Here is a 19,241-nt window from a genome sequence, read left to right on the forward strand (position 1 = left end):
CACACTCATTCAGGGGGAAAGTAGGAGTGAATCTTCACAGGAAACTGAACGACAGGAGCGATGCCAGCTGAGTGAATTACAGCAGAGTGAGTGACGGCTGTTGGTTCTACTCCAGCTTCATTACCCAAACACTTCCTGTAAGCTGTTTGCTCATTTTGACCAGCAGGCACCAGTTTCCCAAAAGCAGCTGAAGCGTTAAGGTGACCGAGATATTCTCACTGTGATGTTTAGAGAAATGGCGGTAATAATATGAGGTAGATGATTATTAGAGAACCTCATAATGAAAACAAAGGAACATTTGAGGGAAAAAAAGGATGTTGATGTTTCTTCAAATTAGGTCTGTTTTCTCAGTTTATTGGTTTATAAAGAAGCTATTTTAAAATGACCCAACAAAACAGGCTTTTTTTTCCCTTTCATGTTAATAAACCACAGACGTTTTTTGGATTCATATTGAAGGAAACATCTACTTCATTTCATTAGCTACACTTGTTCAGTTGCTTAACACAAATATCAAATCAGCAAATCGGCAGCGACTTAAAACATTTAGGCCGCTAGAAGTGATGCCTACGATTTACTGAAGTGCAGGAAAGAAGATTTATGGTTTTGGATGCTGAGCAAGATGATCTGACAATTTCGGGAAATGCTCATATGGGATTTTTATTCACTTTTTTTTTTTTTATCAGGTTTGGAGAGAATGGTGGAAAAATAGAACCTTTTCTGAGGATGACACAACGTTGTTGGTGTCAGAGAAGACAGGGCAACAGTAGCTCAGATAACAATTTATTATGACCAAGATATTGAGACTTCAAATCCTCTCAGCTCATACAGCTTCACATATGCTTTTCACATATAGTCAGACGATAACCAAAAGGTAGAATATGGGAGTTCAGGCTGGTATTGGAGATATTTTCATGACTTTGGACCACTTAATATCAGTTTAGCGTGATATAAACCATCCACCTCAAACTGGTTATTTTAACAGATTCAGAGTTCCAGTCCTTTACTACCAATGGTACCTACTGAAGTGGTTATAAAAGGTGTATAAAGATGTTGTTAAGTGCTGAAAGACTGCTGGAGGAGCCTCAAAGTGGACCTGCTTTCTTGATGTCTTAGTTTGGAGGTTTTCTCAGCGTATTTGACTTGGAAAAGACCCAAGAGGAGACAAGCTACTCCTCAAGCCAGGGGTCTGCAATCTTTCTATTTCAAAAAACTGTTTTGGCCCTCCGTACAGATAAATAAAACCAGTTTGGAGCTGCAAATGTTACATGACCTTTAAAAAAAGGTCAGATTATATGAGTAATCATTGCATTGGATTTACTTTACATTTGTGTTTTTGTTTTATATAAGAAATGAAGAAAATAATTTCAATTGCAGAAAAGAGTGTGGATACATTTTATTCCAATGTTTGCTGATATTTGTAGAACATTGTGTAAAGTGGAGCGCATAGTTTAAACTTATGACAAAAGCAAATTTCAAAAGTATTAGTTGTATGTTTTGTGTCTATTTAAAAGAAATTACTACAACTAACTCATGAAAAAAAGAAAAACTGCTTAAACTTGCATCTGTTATTATGTCTATATTAAAAAAAAAAAACATTAGTTGGTTCTTTATAATTTTATTAAGAGTCATTGCAAAAGGTCTAAAAATCCACTTGGAACCGCTGGCTGGCTGGCTGGCTGGCTGGCTGGCTGGCTGGCTGGCTGGCTGGCTGGCTGGCTGGCTGGCTGGCTGGATGGATGGATGGATGGATGGATGGATGGATGGATGGATGGATGGATGGATGGATGGATGGATGGATGGATGGATGGATGGATGGATGGATGGATGGATGGATGAAACTCAGTTCCTTCGGGACTTTCTGATGCTGGTAAAGTTAAGAAAATCCACTGTGATGCCAAATGATGAAAAACACTCAGTGGGACAAAAGAAACGGATCATGTGTCTGGAGATGACGTGTCTCTGTTTTCCAACCACCAGACTGGATCTGATGCCTCGGCTGGTTGTTAAAAAACCTTCTCACCTTAAAGAGATGCACCTAGATGAATGGAGGAGGGACTGAAGCAGTAAAATGAGATGGAGCTGACCCGTCTTGACTCCTGCCTTTAAAAGGGTGCATATTTAAAACCTGAAAGAGGATCTGGCTTAGTTTGGTTGTGCTGTACACTGTTACCATATATTAAACTCTTCTTCATAATTTATTTACCCCAACTCCCACCTTCTCCATCTGTCCACACCAGGGAGCTTTATAGTATTATTAAAGTCAAAAGGAGAGATGACAGAAAAATGCATCAAGGCCCCCTGCATTTTAATATCAATACGGTAATAAACACAGAGGCAGAGAGCTCACAGGAGAAGAGTGACTATAAAACTCTGCATTGTCTAATTTATGAAAGACATAAAGAGGGTAACAAGGTGAGGTTTCCACTCCTTAGGCAGAAGTTTCGTCACACAACAGAAAAGCTTTCGACAATGCAAACATTTTGTTAAAGTACTGATTAATCTCTTTATGTTACCTACTTGGTACTTTTTTTTTAACCAAATTTCAAGTAAAACTGTAGAAGCAGAGTGTAAATATAACCACAATGACTTTAACGTGAATCAAGGAAAGTAACTTTCTGATCAAAATGCAATAATTTACTAATGTAGAGGAAGAGTGAGCCCTCATCCAAAAACAAAAAAAATGTTTTAAAGTGTAAAATATACTCTACAAATTCCAGATTTGTCACGGATGGACACTGCAGCAGGTGTACCCCAGTGATGGACTGCAATGTTCCAAGAGACTGCAGTCTCAAAAAAACCAACAGATTCTACCTCAGATCTAAATATGGCCCAGCCTCTACAATATGATCTAATGAAAGCAGCCAATGCGACCACAATATGATTTTTCTGGGCATTTGTTTTGATATTCTATATTTTTGGACATTTTCCATGTGTGCACATCCTGGCTTAAGTTAACCGCTTTGGCAAGGCACTGCAGACACTTATAACAATGCGGCCAACTTTCTCATTAGTCTGAACCATCACATCCTGAGACTCACTGAGGCTCAAGGTACCTGATAAAAGGCTAATGTAGAGTAAGCAGCAGAAAGCAGCACCCTCTCCAATCCTATAACAAATGCACGTTACCATTTAAACAGATTAAGAGCTCAGATGTGTGAGATTAAAGTAGCAAAGTCAAATGTGATGCATTGATTAAATATGCAATTTATGCACCCTAAAGACGAATATTAATTTTTACTTTAGTTTCCTACCTAAAAATGTAGATATAATGTTTGCTTATAAAAAGCAAAGAAGAAAGAAAAAACCCACCCAGTATGTGCATCATTCAGGAAAGTATCAGAGATTTGATTCAGTCAACCTGAACCTTCTCTGCCTTGATGCCTGTCTGCTTTAATAAGAGGCTATTAATCAGCGTTGTGTGTAGTGGAAGCGGCTGCTTTAACTATTGTACCATAAAAATCTGTCGCACAGAGAGGGCTGAGCATGTGGTTTTGATAAAGAGATGAAACGAGTCTAAAGATGAGATCAGCCTGAGTGTCAGACAGGTGGAGGTAAAGGCCACGAGTCCAGGGAATTCAAGGCAACGTTTCAAAGAGCACAAAGCTCAAGATCAAGGATCACTTGTCCTTCAGTTGAGCTTGTTGTAAACGCGACATCAAACCCATTTCTTTAACATGTCAATCCATTCTTTTATGCCCCTCCCAGCTCACGGCTCGTCTTTCATCCCTCTCATCTGATTCCCTCCTTCCAGTCCTGTGGGGGCCCTCAACAAGCGCCCACTTCCAAGTGTACGTGTGAGGATGGAAGAGGCCCCACGAAAGCCGATTGCGTTTTAATAAAGTTTATTATGTGCAGGGAGCTAATCCTCAAGGGTAATCTCTCCTCTCCAGTCCTAAAGGAAAGCTGGATTACTCACTTGCTATAATCCCAATGAAATTGTTAGGATTTAGCTTGCGGTCCACAACAGATGGCAACAGGCTTTTTCCTTCAACCTTGGATGGTTTAAGCCCCCATTTCTGCATGTAACACCCCGATCCTCCTTGCCTCTTGTTCCTGTAGTCTTGGTCAAAACAAAAACAAAATCTGGTATTCCTGAATATGCTCAGCAACACGGGATAAAAACATTTTAAGAGAGTGCGTGCTATGATTTAACTTGTTTGTTTTGAACCTTTTTACGGAATAGGTTTCACTTCATTGACCAGTGGATGACACGTTGTCACAACTGTTTGGATTTCAGGGGTATTTTCGACACAAAGACATAAAGAATTAAATAAAAAGTTGATACAGTCCAAGAATTGTTCAAATTGACTGGCAAAGACTGGCAGAAAGACTGAAGAAGAGCTACACATAATCAGTTTGCAAAATTTGTTTTGTAGCAATACCTGGATGTTGCAATTGCAATAACCACAAGCTTTACGGTCAGTATGAGTAAAACTCATGTCACAGGATAGGATATGCCTGGTGACATGAGTGGTTCAGAAACTATGTGTGTTAAGATGCTGACCATTTCCATGAAACTGTGAATTTGAACAGGAAAGGTTTTTAGATCTGGAGAAAACAAATAGTTTTACTGGGAGGATTATCAATCTAGACGTTTTTATGTTCCACATAAAATTAAGAAATGCCCTATCAAGTTTGATAAAATCATTTGTCATAAGACAAGATTGAAACTGAATTATAGGAATTCAAAAATATACTAAAAGGGTATCATTTGATAGTCCAGTTTTTCATTTCACCGATTGTGGTCAAAAAGTCCCGTCATAATTTTGACTTTGAGTGTAATTTTGACACCAGTATAGACCAGTCCTTACTTATTATTGATATGAAGTTTTTATATCTATATATGAGTAACTTATGAAAAAGGGTATTATAGTCTTTGAACTAGTAATATAGCCCAAAAACTGTGCAAATAATTCAGTTTAACTATTAAGACACAAAGCACAAAAAAGCAAGAAACATATCAAAAATAATTTTATTGATTCAGAGTGGCAAATATAAATTTTATGCGAGATGACTAACAAATCAAGCCTTTTCTGAAACATTTTCCAGTGTGAACTTTTATCATTCCACAGCACATCAGCAACCAGTTTATCCCACCATGTGGACTAGGAAATGTAATCTTTTATTCAAAAACATCTGATAAATATCATTGAAAAGCAGAGAGACGTACCAGACTGATCTCCTCAGCTCAAAGACTGACTGGTCCTCTTACAGTATGAGACGACACAAACCAAATTAAGCATTGAGAAGGCTGCCTTAAAACAATTAATTTTAAATAAACACTTTGAAAGATAAATAGGTTTAAGGTGGCTAATGTTCAAGACAGTTTACTATTCGCATGACTGATAGAAACCATGTTTATAAGTAATCTTAAAGGGGTTATAGAAGCATTATAAAGACGTAACAACTAAAAGGCATGAAAAGAGGGGAGAAAATTTTAGCTAAAAAACAAAAAACAAAACAAAAAAAAGTGGATCTGATTTTTCTCGACTAGTGGAGGAAAAAAGGCCAAAAACAAGTTATCTCTGAAGGAGTTTCAACACCCCATACAGGAACGTATGGAAGTATGCATTTACACAAATTTTACACCACTAGTCATCTCTCTGGAATGAATCTGGAAGATACTCGAAGTACCATCTTGATTTTCTTTTAATTAAAGCAATTCACCACTAATCCAAGACATCCACACTGACAAAGTTTTAAAAATAAAAGTCATGTTCCCACAGCTTGACAAATTCCCTTTTAACCCAGTGAAAGTGAGATGCTCAGGTGAAATTTTACATGTTTAGTTCAAGGCATAGCGAATTTAAACCTTCGTCTCCTGAGGCGGTTTCTAAAGAAAACGCACATGGCTAGAAGACACGTGAAAGAAAGGGCATAAAGAATGACACACAAGCTAATGTCTAGATTTGAGAAACCGACACTAATCACAGACATCCAGTGGCCTCTATGGTTCAACTCAACCTCCCTCCTGAAATATTGCCCTGCCAGTTCTCGCTTTTTCAGCCCCTTTCCTTGGTGAATTGAATTCATCTCATTGAATTCATCCACTGGCTGCAGGCCCACCATGCCGAGTCCTGCGTCCAGCTCCATGCCGAGGCTGAACGCTGGGAGGGGCTCCTGCTCTACCTTTGTTTGCAGGGTGCGTTGCTTAACCAGGCTGGAAGCAGCCAGTTGCAGAGCCTTGGCCTTAAAATGCTGGTTCACGAACGAGTCGAGATCCACGATGTCTTCCCTCCGCGGACGCAGCCTCATCCCGATGATGCTCGGTATCCGGTGAGCCTGCTGGTGGCCGCGGTCGCTAGCTACAGGAGCTGGATTTTCCTCCCCGCCTTCGTTGTTCTCCTCATAAGCCTCCGTTTCATCCTGTGGTCCCTCTTCTTCTTCCTCCTCTTGGGGTCCCTCGTCTTCCTCCCCTTCTTGCACAGATGATGGCGGCGGAGATGTAATGGGGTTTGAGGCTTCCCTAACTATTCTGTCTGCATGTCTTTGAACCAGTGACTCTTGCAGCTGATGGGAATGTTTTGCCCTTTGCTTTTCCAAAATCTTGTCTTCATTCTCAAGATAATCTGAAACAGAAAAAGACATTTCAATAATTACTGCCTTGCAGTAGTTTCAAACACTTCAATATGCATCCTGTTTCTATGATAAGGTTGATGGTTTGGACAGACTTAGACACACTCTGATCAGTCCAGATGTAGAGCTGTGACTTTCTGAAGCTCTTGAACGTAAAAGACTTCAACGTTTTTGTTCTTTCCTAAAAAAAAGAAACCACTAGATTAAAGAGTACCTGTTAGGATGTGGCTGGAGGAGAAGTAGGACCCGAGGAAGGGAATAACCTGCGCCTTGTTCCAGGTGTGCTCTCCGTTGTACTTCACCGTGTGGCAGGACGGACACATTTCCGGGGACGGCCACTGGATCTTTGGGAAGTAAGGGTCTTCACTCAAATCACCTGGTGGGGATGATCACAGACACACAGTATTAACGTTAACATAATCTCAGTCACACAGGAGAGAAAAGAGGAGCAACAGCTAAGAAATAAATGCATTGACAAAAGAAAGACCTGAAATTTGAGAGAATGTTGTGTGTATTTTTCTTTAAATTTCACAGTTAATCTGCTTCTCTCTAGTCAAATACATTGCATTATCATCAATTTCTTATTGCTTATTTTTGCTTCTTTTTTTTGATCAACATGTGTTATATTGTGATAGCACATGTGAGCATTTTTTATAATTTTATTATCTGGTCAAAATACAAACAGTAGCAAAACAAAAAGACAGACTGCTTACATCAAGAATATGTATTTAAACATTTAATTAACAATGTAGGCCTTTTGTTGTTGGCTGCTAAGAGCTACTGATGTTTTACAGCATTTGAACCTTTACACAAGTTAAACTCTGACAATGTTATCTTTTTTCATTATTTGTTTCTGGATGTGTGTGTTTTTTTTCAAGAAATTTACTGTAGGCATATTCCAGATACTAGCAAAAAGTATCTATACTTATATTTTTACTTTTATCTGTATTTCTCTATAAAATTCCTTGCCTAGGATTGCAATGCTTTTATGTCAGAAACTGCAAATCAACTCTTGTCAGAATTTTGTCAACTTTATCAGGCCAATTACCATAAAAAAGGAACCAACTCTGGTCCCACAATTCATGCAGTGATTGATTCTTTTCTATAGTTACTTGAGGAGCAATAAGTTCATTCATCAGGGTTTTAAAACGTGCATTTGGTTTTATTCATTCGTCCATTTTCCACACCTGCTGAATCCTTGGAACTTAAGGTTTTCTCTGGACGGGTCGACAAGTCATCACAGGTTAACACACAGACAGACAAGTCTGCTGGCACAAACTTAGACCCAAGAGCAATTCAGCTAAACTACAATGCATCTTTTTAGACTGTGGAAAAAATCCACCCATGCACAGAGGCAAAATCTGCACAGAGATGACTTTCTTGCCAAGAGGCAACGTTGCTAATATTTGCACCATCAGTGACATGTTCCCGTTTTTTTTTTCTTGCTCAAGTCTTGTTGAAGAATTTTGAGCAAATGTGATAAACTGCAAAGAACAGGTCAATTTGCACTTTTAGTTAAAGACAGTGTTTATGAATTAACAGCTTATGAATGAGAAATATCTAAGAATTACTACAGAACACCTTACCTTCTATACAGATATAATCCATATAATACAAAATGTAAAATATTTTTGATAAGCACCATCATAATTTAATGTTTTAAGTGATACATCTAATTCTACTTTTACTCTAAAAAAACAAAATTATTGCAATAACTACAGCAGATTAGAAAAAAGCAAAGTTTTGTTTCCAGATAGCCGCTTCCTCTATTGTCACCTCTTTTCCTCTCCTTGTTGACTGAAGGATTTAAGTGCATGGAGGACGGGATGCAATCTGTGGTGAACCCATTACATCTTATCCCAGTGCTCGTAAAAACTAAGTGCCCATATGCATATGTGAATGTATCCGTTTGAGTGTGTATATGTAAATCACCCGTCAGCGTTTGTCTGCATGTAATCTATGGATTGACATTGTGTGTGTTTGTGTGCATGTCTGCGAGTGTGTTCATATGACAGGGTCTAACAATGATCGATGGGCTTCTGGGGGTGTCCCAGTGGGAGGGATGGTGAGATAATAGATGTTACCAAAGTGGACAGCGTCTCCCCTCAAACAAACACACAGCTCCGCTGTTTTCAGGCGGCAGACCTCTGTGCTCCGAACCACCTGTCATGTTTCTCCACAGACCCCTGAAAGCAAACCCTAATCTCCAAATTGAAGATGGGGGCGACAGAAACTCAGGCGGGAGCTGCCCTTCTAATGAATTGGAAACTTTCTCCTTAAATGTGTTCTTGTTTGTAGCTGCTGCACACCTACAACAAGATTGGCAGAACAAACATGAGCGCATGTACGCAAAAATCAAGCTTAAAAAGATGCCACTGTTCACAAGGACACACAGAAACACACACAATGAGGGCAGCATCCAGTAATAAATTGCTTGTCACCAGCAGGCCATTGTGTGTATATTTGTGTATGTGGTGTGTGTGTGTGTGTGTGAAAAGAGAATAAGCAGGGCAGCAGCAGGTTTGTCACTTTACAGCGCTGTCAATTTACATCCTCCACCACCTCCAGATTAATCTCAGTCTTGTGTGTACGTATTCTGCATACAGTGCTTTACATAAAGGATACATCAATTTTATTGTATCTTGGATTGACGGCTGCTAGTAGGCGTGAAGGGGTGTGTGTGTGTGTGTGTGTGTGTGTGTGTGTGTGTGTGTGTGTGTGTGTGCTGCTTCTTAGCTGGTGTTAGTGCATGTTTCATATGCCTCCCCACCTCCTCCCTTATTCTAATGAGGCGCCATGTTTGGAAACAGAGTGACTTCAGTGACTCCAGCTGCACAGATATTGTCACAGGAGCCTGTTTCCGAGCGGCTGTCAGATCGAGGCAAAAATTTTTATAAATATGCATCGTTGAACCAGCTTCATCAGCACTAAACTGGTGAACAGGAATCAATTATACCACAGAGTAATGCGTAATAATGTAGATGACTGCCAGGATGTATGACCAATGTCCAGAGCAAAAACTTTAGGGCGTCTCTATTTTTCTATTACGTGAAAGTTCTCGTCAAGTGAAAGCACCACGCATTCACTTGACATGAAAACGTGGTGTTTGTGCTCTGACTGACCTTACATAGACAGGCGTGTGCCTTTCCAAATTAAGTCCAATCAACTGAATTTACCACGGGTGGACTTCATTTAAGTTGTACGGATAATTAGTGGAAAGAGCTCAATGTTGAGCTTCATAGCAAAGGATATGAAGACTTAATTAAATGTGATTTATTTGTTTTTGATTTGCAAAATCTGAAACTTTTTCCACATTGTTGTAATAAGATAATTGTATTTGGAATTTTTAGGGAAAACATGAACTTAATGCAATTTGTCATAAGGCCATAACATAACAAAACGTGGAAAGTGAAGAGCTGTGAATACTTTCCGGACGCACTGTACCTGCCAGCAAAGGCAGACGATCCTGCTGCTGCAGAGCTGGTCTGTCTGCAGAAATGTGTCTCAGTCTCAGCTGTTGACATGCAGCAACAGGATGGAGCTGCCACCAGTCTTAACTCAGCTGCTGCAAGGCCCAGGGCCCTGGGGCCTCTTTGTTGCCAGCTAAATTAATTGTCCGGCTGCTTTACAAATAGCTGATCTTTCATGCATGGCTGCTTGTAAAAGGAGGGGCGGGGAGCCCTGCTAAAGAGCTCCACTTCAGGAACAACGGAAGAGGAGGGGTTGCCTGGATAGGGAGATGGAGTGTGCTTGTCCTCAGGGAAGACGCCGCCACTCACTGAAACAAACGCAACCAATTCTGCAATTCCCACAGCCTCTCTGCTGTGGACCTCACAGCTGACCCGCCTCACAAAGGCAGAGAGGATGTTCATGAGCTGCTTTGTCGGTGGGCGGGGCGGAGTACAGCAGGGGAAGCGTGTGTGGCGTGTGTCAGGGTGGTTGCCACCTGCCGTCATATAATAACTTGGGAATAGTGAGTGTGTTTGTGTGTGTGGGCAGATCCGTCTCTCCTCAGGGAGCTATCCAGCAGGGATGCAGCTCTATTGCTTGTCAAGCGGAGGCTATGAGTCCCAGGGGACGGTGAGTGGAAAGAGAGAGGAACGACAGCCAAAGAAAGATGGATGGGTAGAAGGGGGACGAGTTGCATGGTGTTTCAGTGTCAGGGGAGGAGAGACGCACAGGGACGGGTGTCCTTCTGTGTCCTGCTGTCCAGGACACAAACCATCCCAGAGAGGGGGACAGCAACACACAAACAAAAGATCATGATTTAACAAAGTAGGCTGTTAATGACATAGTTGTTCTTAATGAAATCACACACTGGCAGACAGGAAGAGATACTTATCAAAGTCCACTTTCATAATGAAGAATAATTTGCTGGAAGAGCACAAGTAGTTAATATGAAAAGTACATAGAGGGGACATTAAATACTGATAAATAGAGATACAAAGAAATCTGCTTGTGACCAGATAAATTATTAGAATGATTAGCAATAACAGGTGGACCAGGCAGAAACTAAGTACAAAAAAGACAAAATGGTACCATTATCTTCAGCTAAGCTACTTTAAATCTGAGAAGTGTGTTAAAAATGAAGTTAGAGGAAACACAAGACGCCATTTAAATGGCAACTGAATTTCTGCAGCATGTTGAGATAAGTGTGAGTTCATGCATTTACCCTGCAGTGAAACTTCAAGGTGATAACAGGAAGGCTGCTACAGGAAAATTGCTCTATTTTATACTGTTGTGCTGAACTTTGCAGTTATGAAGTATTTACATTAAAATATTAGAAAAAACATGTTTTTTATAATGCCATCTCACACATGAATGGTGTAACATCACCCGTTCCCAATACTAATAATTAATAACTGGTCAAATCAGGAACACTAACATAACAGATTTTTAATGCTGTTTGTGTCATTTGGTTTTAAAACAGAAATCTGAAAATTTGTTTTAAAAAAAGACATTAAAGTACCACAAAAAAATCCTTATTGGAAATGAACTACAAAATTCTGACTTGAGCATCTTTATAGATGAGGAAACTTCTTATGCAAACATAAAAATAATTTCATATTAATTAACTGAAGGACTAACACTCACATTCCTGCACAGATAGCTAGGGCAAATTCTGGCAGATGAATAAAAAATGGTTGGAAAGTTTTCAAACAGTAGTGGGGGTCTGCTGGGTGATCAGTGCAGGGGCAAAGCAAAGGCAGAAGAAGGACAAGAGGGGGTCAGGAGAAAATGGGGGTGGCTGAAGCAGCTAAAAGTTGGAGGACTAAGACGGGGATGACAGCTGGTGTCTGATCTGGGGATCCATCCTACTTCCCCTCACCCTCCTTTAATCCAATTAGGACCAAGTGATCGTAAGAACAACCCAAAATATTGGAAGGTAAAACTTCTGATCCCAATTGGTGTTGAAAACAGGGAAATACAGGATGGGAAAATGAAAAGGCAGGAGGTGAATTGGTGTAAACAGGTGCAACATTAGTTTTAAGTGTCTACTTTTCTTTACAGCTATAAACCAGAGACCTGTGTTTTCCACTAATAATCTGTTGGTAAAGAGTTAAGATCATAAAGAAACATTAGATTTTCTAAAAAGTGTAGGCAATCTCTTTTAGCTTTATTTGTCAAACTACTTTAAACCTAAGAATAATTCAAATGTATAAAACAAAGAAGGTTTCCACACTGCTGAAGCCCAGAAATCTATACTTGCTCTATTTTATACTGTTATGATGAACTCTGCAATCACAAAGTTTTCTAAGACAGCAAAAAGCCACCTGTATATTTGAGATATTTAATCATATGTGTCTTGTAAAGGTATATTTGTCACATTATAAGCAAAAACTTTAGTGTACTATGTAGAAACTTTATGCACGATGTAGTGAACACCTGAGAAATTGAGGAAAATTATACGTAGCTTGAAAATGTTTACAAATAAAAATCTGAAAACTGTGGCATCTCTATTCAGTTATATGTCTAAAATTAAGTGCAATTAGTTGGCTTCAAATGGAATTAGCAGAAAAAATGTGAAAATGTGTCACTTTCCCTTCACTTCATGACATATTACTCTTTTTTTCATGTGTGAACCTGAAAACAATCATTGTATGGATATGTTAATGTGTTTAAACTCATAAATTTGTTAAAGTACTATCTTAACACCAGATCAGTGCAGGCCGGGCATTAAAACCGTCTAAAACATGGCAGGGGGTTTCTGGTCCTCTAAAGCTGGAGTTAAATGGTTTTAAAGATGCGTTCCTGATTTGAATCACCTCTAGTTTGAATGGATTCTCAGCAGATGGTGTGAATTCAGCTCCTTCAGTTTTGTTGGAGCAAAAATACAGCTAAAATATAGAGGACATCATCTTCCAAGGACCAGAGGAGCTCTGGCATTAACAGTTTAGCTGCTGTGGCGACTCTTACCTGCAATTCTGTTATTGACTCGATTGTGACGATACCACAACCACAGGACTGCTGATGGCAGCGTAGTCACTTCCTCCAGACCCTCCCTCGCCATGTTCTCAAAGTGGTCTGCACAATATCTGCAGCCAAAGAAGTTGTGGATGTAGTTTCTCATTGCATTTAGCACCTCCTTTGGATCTGGAGGAGAATAATGAGTTTAATCAGTGAGGTCAAGATGAGCAATTTTATCCTTTTAACTTAGCATCCACTATTTTTTAAGAAACTAATGACTACAGCCTGAACACCAGTGAGTCTTCCCATGAATCTGTGGGCCCACAGTGACATGCAGCTGGGTTAACACCATATTGAGGTGAATAATCTCTGAGAATGGGATAACCCAATCTGGAGATTAAATGTCGTTAACACTCTGTGTGAATGGTGGCCAGGCTGCTGTCTCAGGACCTCAACAGTCTAGAAACATATTTTCCCTTTGTCATTTGCTTTTGTTCTGAGCTTAGCTGGCCCTTTAGATGAACTCAGCCACAGGTTAGGGTGTACACAGACACCTGCGTGTGCTTATCAGGTGAATAGAAAATAAAGACAGTATGGGCACCTTTGTATTATTTGCAAAGTGTTGATAGAAAAACCCTCCAATGGTAACATGTGGAGGAAGTGAGCACATGGGCTCATTACTATGGTGGTCTTTGGGGGTCCAGATGGACACCCCTTTTGACCGGTCCATCTGCAGGTCGCATGATGGTCCATAAACCTCGGGATTAACCTCTACATGCATCTCATGTGTGTGGGGGTGTGTCGGCGTGTGTGTGTGTGTGTGTGTGTTTGTTTAGTGGGAGATTAAGGTCCCTGCCAGGAGCAGAGCCTCTGGTCATCTGCCCGTTTTATTACCCACTCACATTCCTCTAATCTAATATAATCCCTTTTCACACAGTCCCAATTAGGCTCAATTTCAGATTTTATAAAATGACACAACATAGGAAAATTTAAATAAGCACAAAGCATAAATCCCAATAAATCTTCATGCTTCCTGAGGTGTTGTGTTTTTTCAGCCCTCCACTGTCTTAGCAAGCATTAAAAACAGAAACTTTTTATTCACAACAATGCAAAATGTTTGCACCTGAGCCTCCAGCGTTGTTGGCCTGGACAGTGAGAACGTGGAAGAGGGTCCAGACCCCACAAGGATAACGTCTGAAGTGGGGTTGTGAACCCTGGCAGCCCACCCACCTCACTCCCTCAGGCAACGCAGCGTCTGGAACCTGACAGAAAGGAAACACAAGGAAAAAAAGGAGAAACGGAATAAGAAAAACAATCCTCAATGATAAAGTTTAATAAATTAAATATGGTAAAGAAGTTCAAAAAGTCATGTTGCAATAATTAGCAAATCTGCTGTCACAAATTTTTCTATTTTGTTAGCATTTGTTAACTTGCTATGCAGGTTTAAATGTGAGGAAATGAAGAATTGTTGGAAAATCAAGTTATTTCATAAGAGTATGTTTATCACTTTTGATGTGCTCCGAATGTGAATAACATGTTTGTATTGGGATCATGATTATGGTGTTCAAAGCATTCAAAGGGTACATCAGTTTTGTCACAATATCCCCATCTCATTTTTCTCCATATTTACACATGAACCAATCATCTGAGATCTAATTTTTAATATCCTGAGTGCCATAAAGTGTTCAAATAATTTCTATTCAAATCATAAGAACTCATGTTATCTCACCAGTTTCCAGCATGCTGAGGTGGAGGACTCTTCATCAATGCAGACAGAGCATTTGCATGATGTTGCATGAGATTAAGTAATGTCATAATTGTCTCACTGCTGCAGCTCTGTAAATAATCTAGTTGTGGTACATTTGTATGCTATGACTGACTGTGACCCTCATGCAGCACAAGTTTTCCAACATGTCCAAAACATCTGCAGCTGGTGATGAAATTAAGCATGATACAGGGTTAGGTGTGTACAGCAGAGATGTTTGAACGTAATTTTCTAAAAGTGCTTCTTCCTCCATCGCTGCAACACAAGGCAGATGTGCAACCAAGATACAATAGTTTAAGGATTACCATTTATTCTAATGATTCAGCCTATATTTCCTTGACTGCATGACAATTTCTTTGCCAGGATGGAAACCAGCAAGTCCAGAAAACAAAAAAGGTTTTACATTCATGTGGTGTTAAGGGGGAAAATACATCTTATTTCACTTGTATATGTTGCTACATATTTAAAGAATCCATAATTTAAATGTAAAAGTTGAGTTTTTTAAGTGAGTTCATTGCAGATTGTTGCTTTGACATGTCAAAAAGGTGTCTTCTTCAGAACAATGGGAATTTACAGTTTCCACAGAATTACGAGAATCCTCTACCAATTAAAGCGTCTCTCCAGGAACTCCCAACCTGTTTGACTTAATGAAGGCCGTTCCACACAGTTTTCCCAATCAATGAGAAGTCAGACTCAGGTTAATGGCTCGACCCACCACTAATGAACAGAGGCTATCCAGTTCTCTAACCAAGAGCTGCAGCTGAATCAAACAACATATTTTCTCTGACATAAAGTCGTTTCATTCGCTGTGCTGCATCGCCGTCACTGCAGTGACTGACAGGATTACTCTCTTGTCAATAGTAAAGATTTTGTGTGTGGACGCTTGCGTGTTCATGCACAATCCATTTCCACTGAGGTGAAGTCTATTCATACCTTCCCATTGATTCATTGATCCATTGATTCGTCTGCTAAAAGCTAATGATGTAAGTAAGTGACTCTTTCAATTTGCAAGGGGCTGCACACTGGAGGCATGCAGGCTTCACTCCAAAGACAACAGATTCTCAGATAGGAATTAAGGACACTAATTTATCTTCAGAAATCTAGATTTTGTTCTGATCCTGCATAGAAAGACTTCTTGATATTTCAAATATGATAGGTTTAGGGTTTAAGTATTTTCTCTGAGGTGACTGTGCTTCTCTGAGAAATGAAAATCCTTCTCAGACATTCGACTTTACAGTCTGGGCTCATTTTGTGACAATTGGCAATCTGACACTTCACTCCTTGTCTTTTATACAACAATACAAGGCACAATTTACAACGTCAATGGTGTACTTTATGCTTCTCTTAGTTGTAAAGTGTTTGCTTACCTGTGCTGTGTTATCCACTCTCTCTCTAAAAGCTTCGTAGGAAATGGGACCTTCATTCTGGTTCTGTAGCCAAGAGTTCAGAGACTTTAACAAGTTCATCACCACAGGACGGCCGGGGAAGTACTGGAGAGACAAACAGAACAATAAAAGCAGACATTAGCCATCTTACTTTTTCTTATTTTAGATTATGTTTTTTTATGCTACCCTGCATAAAAAACATAATCTAATACCCTGAGTATTTCTGATTCTGGGAGAAAAATAATGCAAGAGGAGCTCTGCAACCAATCACATATCAGCAAAGGTTTATATTCAGGACTTCTTTGTAATTTGGTTGGGCGAAACCAGGAGATAACTATATTAGCACAAAGTTATACATTATCCACAATGTGTGACTTAATACATAGGAGACTGTAGATTTAGAAACACTTTGACTCTCCGATAGCTTTTTCTCGACGCAATTATAGGAGATGTTTTATTTTAGTTTCAGAAAACTGAGGTCTCATGAACTGATCTGCCTCTCATAGATTTATTCAGTCTTGTATTTCTGAGAAGCGACTAAATTGTAGTTTTTATTGTTAGCAAACAGACAAATAGCTTTATCGTAATCTCCGCAACTCATAAATATCTACATCTATATCCTCACCAAACTAAGTATAGCTTAAGAAGTACTATTTATAACTATATCCACTGGAACTTAGTTATTATTGGTTTAATCAGAATATGCTGAAAAGGTTAAATATTTTAAATTGTATTTTATTTACACCACACACCCAACAGTCTCTATATGCTGTGATCTGAAGGATGCGTCACTGTGCAGCCGAGGTGGGCGGACAAGAAGCAGCTAAAATGTTTTCTTCACAATAAAACACATTTATTAAACAAATGAAAACAGACCCATGGTGAAAAGCAGTGAATGCACAAGCTAGTCATTGATATTGCTGCACTGAACAGCTTTCTACTAACCTGGTCTACAATTTGTTTTCCTTTAGAAAACAATAACAACTCTGGACTGGAGAGCAGTATGGCTTTTATGCCAACCAGAGGGTGAGAAGAGTTTACCTTTTTGGGTTCCAATCATTTCGCAGGAATACTTGTTAATATTTGCAAACAACATTCAAACATGAATTTTGTATTCATTTCCAACAATGAACAGATAGTTTAACAACCAACCGTAAAATCAAAACCAGATTAATTGTCACGAATTGCGGGTGAGAGGTGGTGAGACAGATGCAGATGACCCAGGTTGGATGATAGATGATGATTTTAATGACGAATGAAGCCAAAACAGTCCAAAAACACAGGCAGCACGACTGAGCGGAAGCCAGGGCTCAACGCCGGTAGCAACTGGTTTTACGAAAGGACAACACGAAGGACTGAGAGCACATTAGACGAGGACCCGACAGAGACACAGGTGACACTAAATACACGCGGGGTAATTAGGGAACGAGAAACACCTGGGAGTAATCGAGGGGAGAACAGGACAACACGGAGGCACAGAGACACAGAAAACTTGAAATAAACACACAGAAAAACACGGAACATGACATTAATATAGCAGTAATCTCTGAAACGAACAGCGCCTTGAAAGAATATTCATGCCTTGTGTTTCATATTTCGTCATGTCATAATCACAATCGTGATGGTAAAACTACCATGGCACAGAAATGCACAAGTTTACGTTTGTGAAACAGGATTTTCTTCTCGTTTACTAAATTTTACAGATCCGAGAACTTGTCCGTTTTTATAAAATTGAACAACATGTCGTTTTTTTCTAGCCTGATGGGTCCACCTGTATCTTTCACTCATCGCTTGGATATTTTTTCCCATAATTCATCTATTTAGTTCAAACTTACATCATTATTTGCACACCTGGATTACATCATGTGTCCAATAATGTTTTGTCGGGCTTGCACACTGCTCAGACAATGAGGGTCGAGCGGTTTTCTTCTCCGCACCTTTAAAAACAACGTAAGTAAGTGTGACAAAAGCCGAGCTTAAGCCTCTTCCTTCATTAAGATTCACCTCCTAAGCCACTAACAACCACTTAGACGCGCCCTCAGCAAGCTTTCTCCTGGTGCGTGTTTACTCCTAACCACGGTCACCACAGTAACCACCACAGCTGGAGGAAACACGAGAGGGCATCTAGCAAGAAGGGAGCGAAAACAGAAAGAGGAAATCCAGCTGATGGGCGCCTGAAACCACTGATGACAGACTGAGACGTGCAAGTCTTCAAGCGAACAACGTAACAAAGAGAACAGCTCATGCATTCTGCTAACAACATACAGAGTAAAAAGGTGGACTGCTTTTATGAATTCAGCTAAATGCCTTCTATAATCTTATAGTAAGAGGTGTTCTGTTTGTGCACAATTGGACTGAGTGCAAGGATCAAGTGTTTGTTCCCAAATATAAACACTTGCTTGGTAACGTTTTCACCAAACATGTTTTTTGTCCCAGATAAAATAGCAGAACCCTAAACAAAAATAAACTTTGTTTTCAGAATTATGACTTTAACATCAGATATTTCTCAGAATTCAGACAAAAAGAAATATAGATTTTCTTTTTTACATATCAATGAAACTAATCCTCTTCCATAATAGCATAATCTCACACCGAGATATTGAAATAATCCAGATTAAATTACATTTATTAGACAGGTAGTTTTACAAGCTTACAAAGTCAATATTTTTAGGGCCTTTGGAAGAAAACAAAGCATCACCCATCCTCTACTTTACTCAACAGACGGTATCTGAAGTTTCACTACAGATTGATCCTTTGTTTTACCCCAAATCTATGCAGAGTGTTTAAATAAACCCAGATTTTCTAATCCTCATGCAGCAACAGGTGTCGTAACTAAGAAATGATCAGTGTTCATAATATAATGCTTGAACTGATAATAAACACAAGCAGAACACGTGCCAGAGGCTGAAGTCGGGATGTGAAGCTCAGACCATGACTAGTGATGTTTGCAGCTCACTTGTTGCAGTAATATAATAGGTTTAGGTGAGCATTAGATGTCTGAGTGCCAACCAGTCAGAAAACCTCTTTTAACATCCATATGAATTTAAGCAGACCAGAAAACGCAGGTGTTTTCCACTAACAGGCTTAAGTCTGCCTCACCAAGCAAC

The 19,241-nt window shown here is 39.5% G+C and overlaps 1 protein-coding gene across 1 annotated transcript in view; it reads right to left on the minus strand.

The window, feature by feature from the left end:
- Positions 1 to 4,954: 4,954 nt before the first annotated feature.
- The window catches only part of LOC102228107 (sulfhydryl oxidase 1), a 31,072-nt gene continuing 16,785 nt past the window's right edge, over positions 4,955 to 19,241 (minus strand). The window contains exons 9-13 of the mRNA XM_005800560.3: positions 16,117 to 16,239; positions 14,108 to 14,246; positions 12,994 to 13,170; positions 6,791 to 6,952; positions 4,955 to 6,569 (exon numbers count right to left, since the gene is read on the minus strand). Coding sequence (XP_005800617.2) covers positions 5,791 to 6,569; positions 6,791 to 6,952; positions 12,994 to 13,170; positions 14,108 to 14,246; positions 16,117 to 16,239 — 1,380 coding nt within the window. The 3' untranslated portion in view covers positions 4,955 to 5,790. The remainder of the gene's footprint in view (positions 6,570 to 6,790; positions 6,953 to 12,993; positions 13,171 to 14,107; positions 14,247 to 16,116; positions 16,240 to 19,241) is intronic.

This window comes from Xiphophorus maculatus, chromosome 9 (genome assembly GCF_002775205.1).
Source record: "Xiphophorus maculatus strain JP 163 A chromosome 9, X_maculatus-5.0-male, whole genome shotgun sequence".
Taxonomy (NCBI): Eukaryota; Metazoa; Chordata; class Actinopteri; order Cyprinodontiformes; family Poeciliidae; genus Xiphophorus; species Xiphophorus maculatus.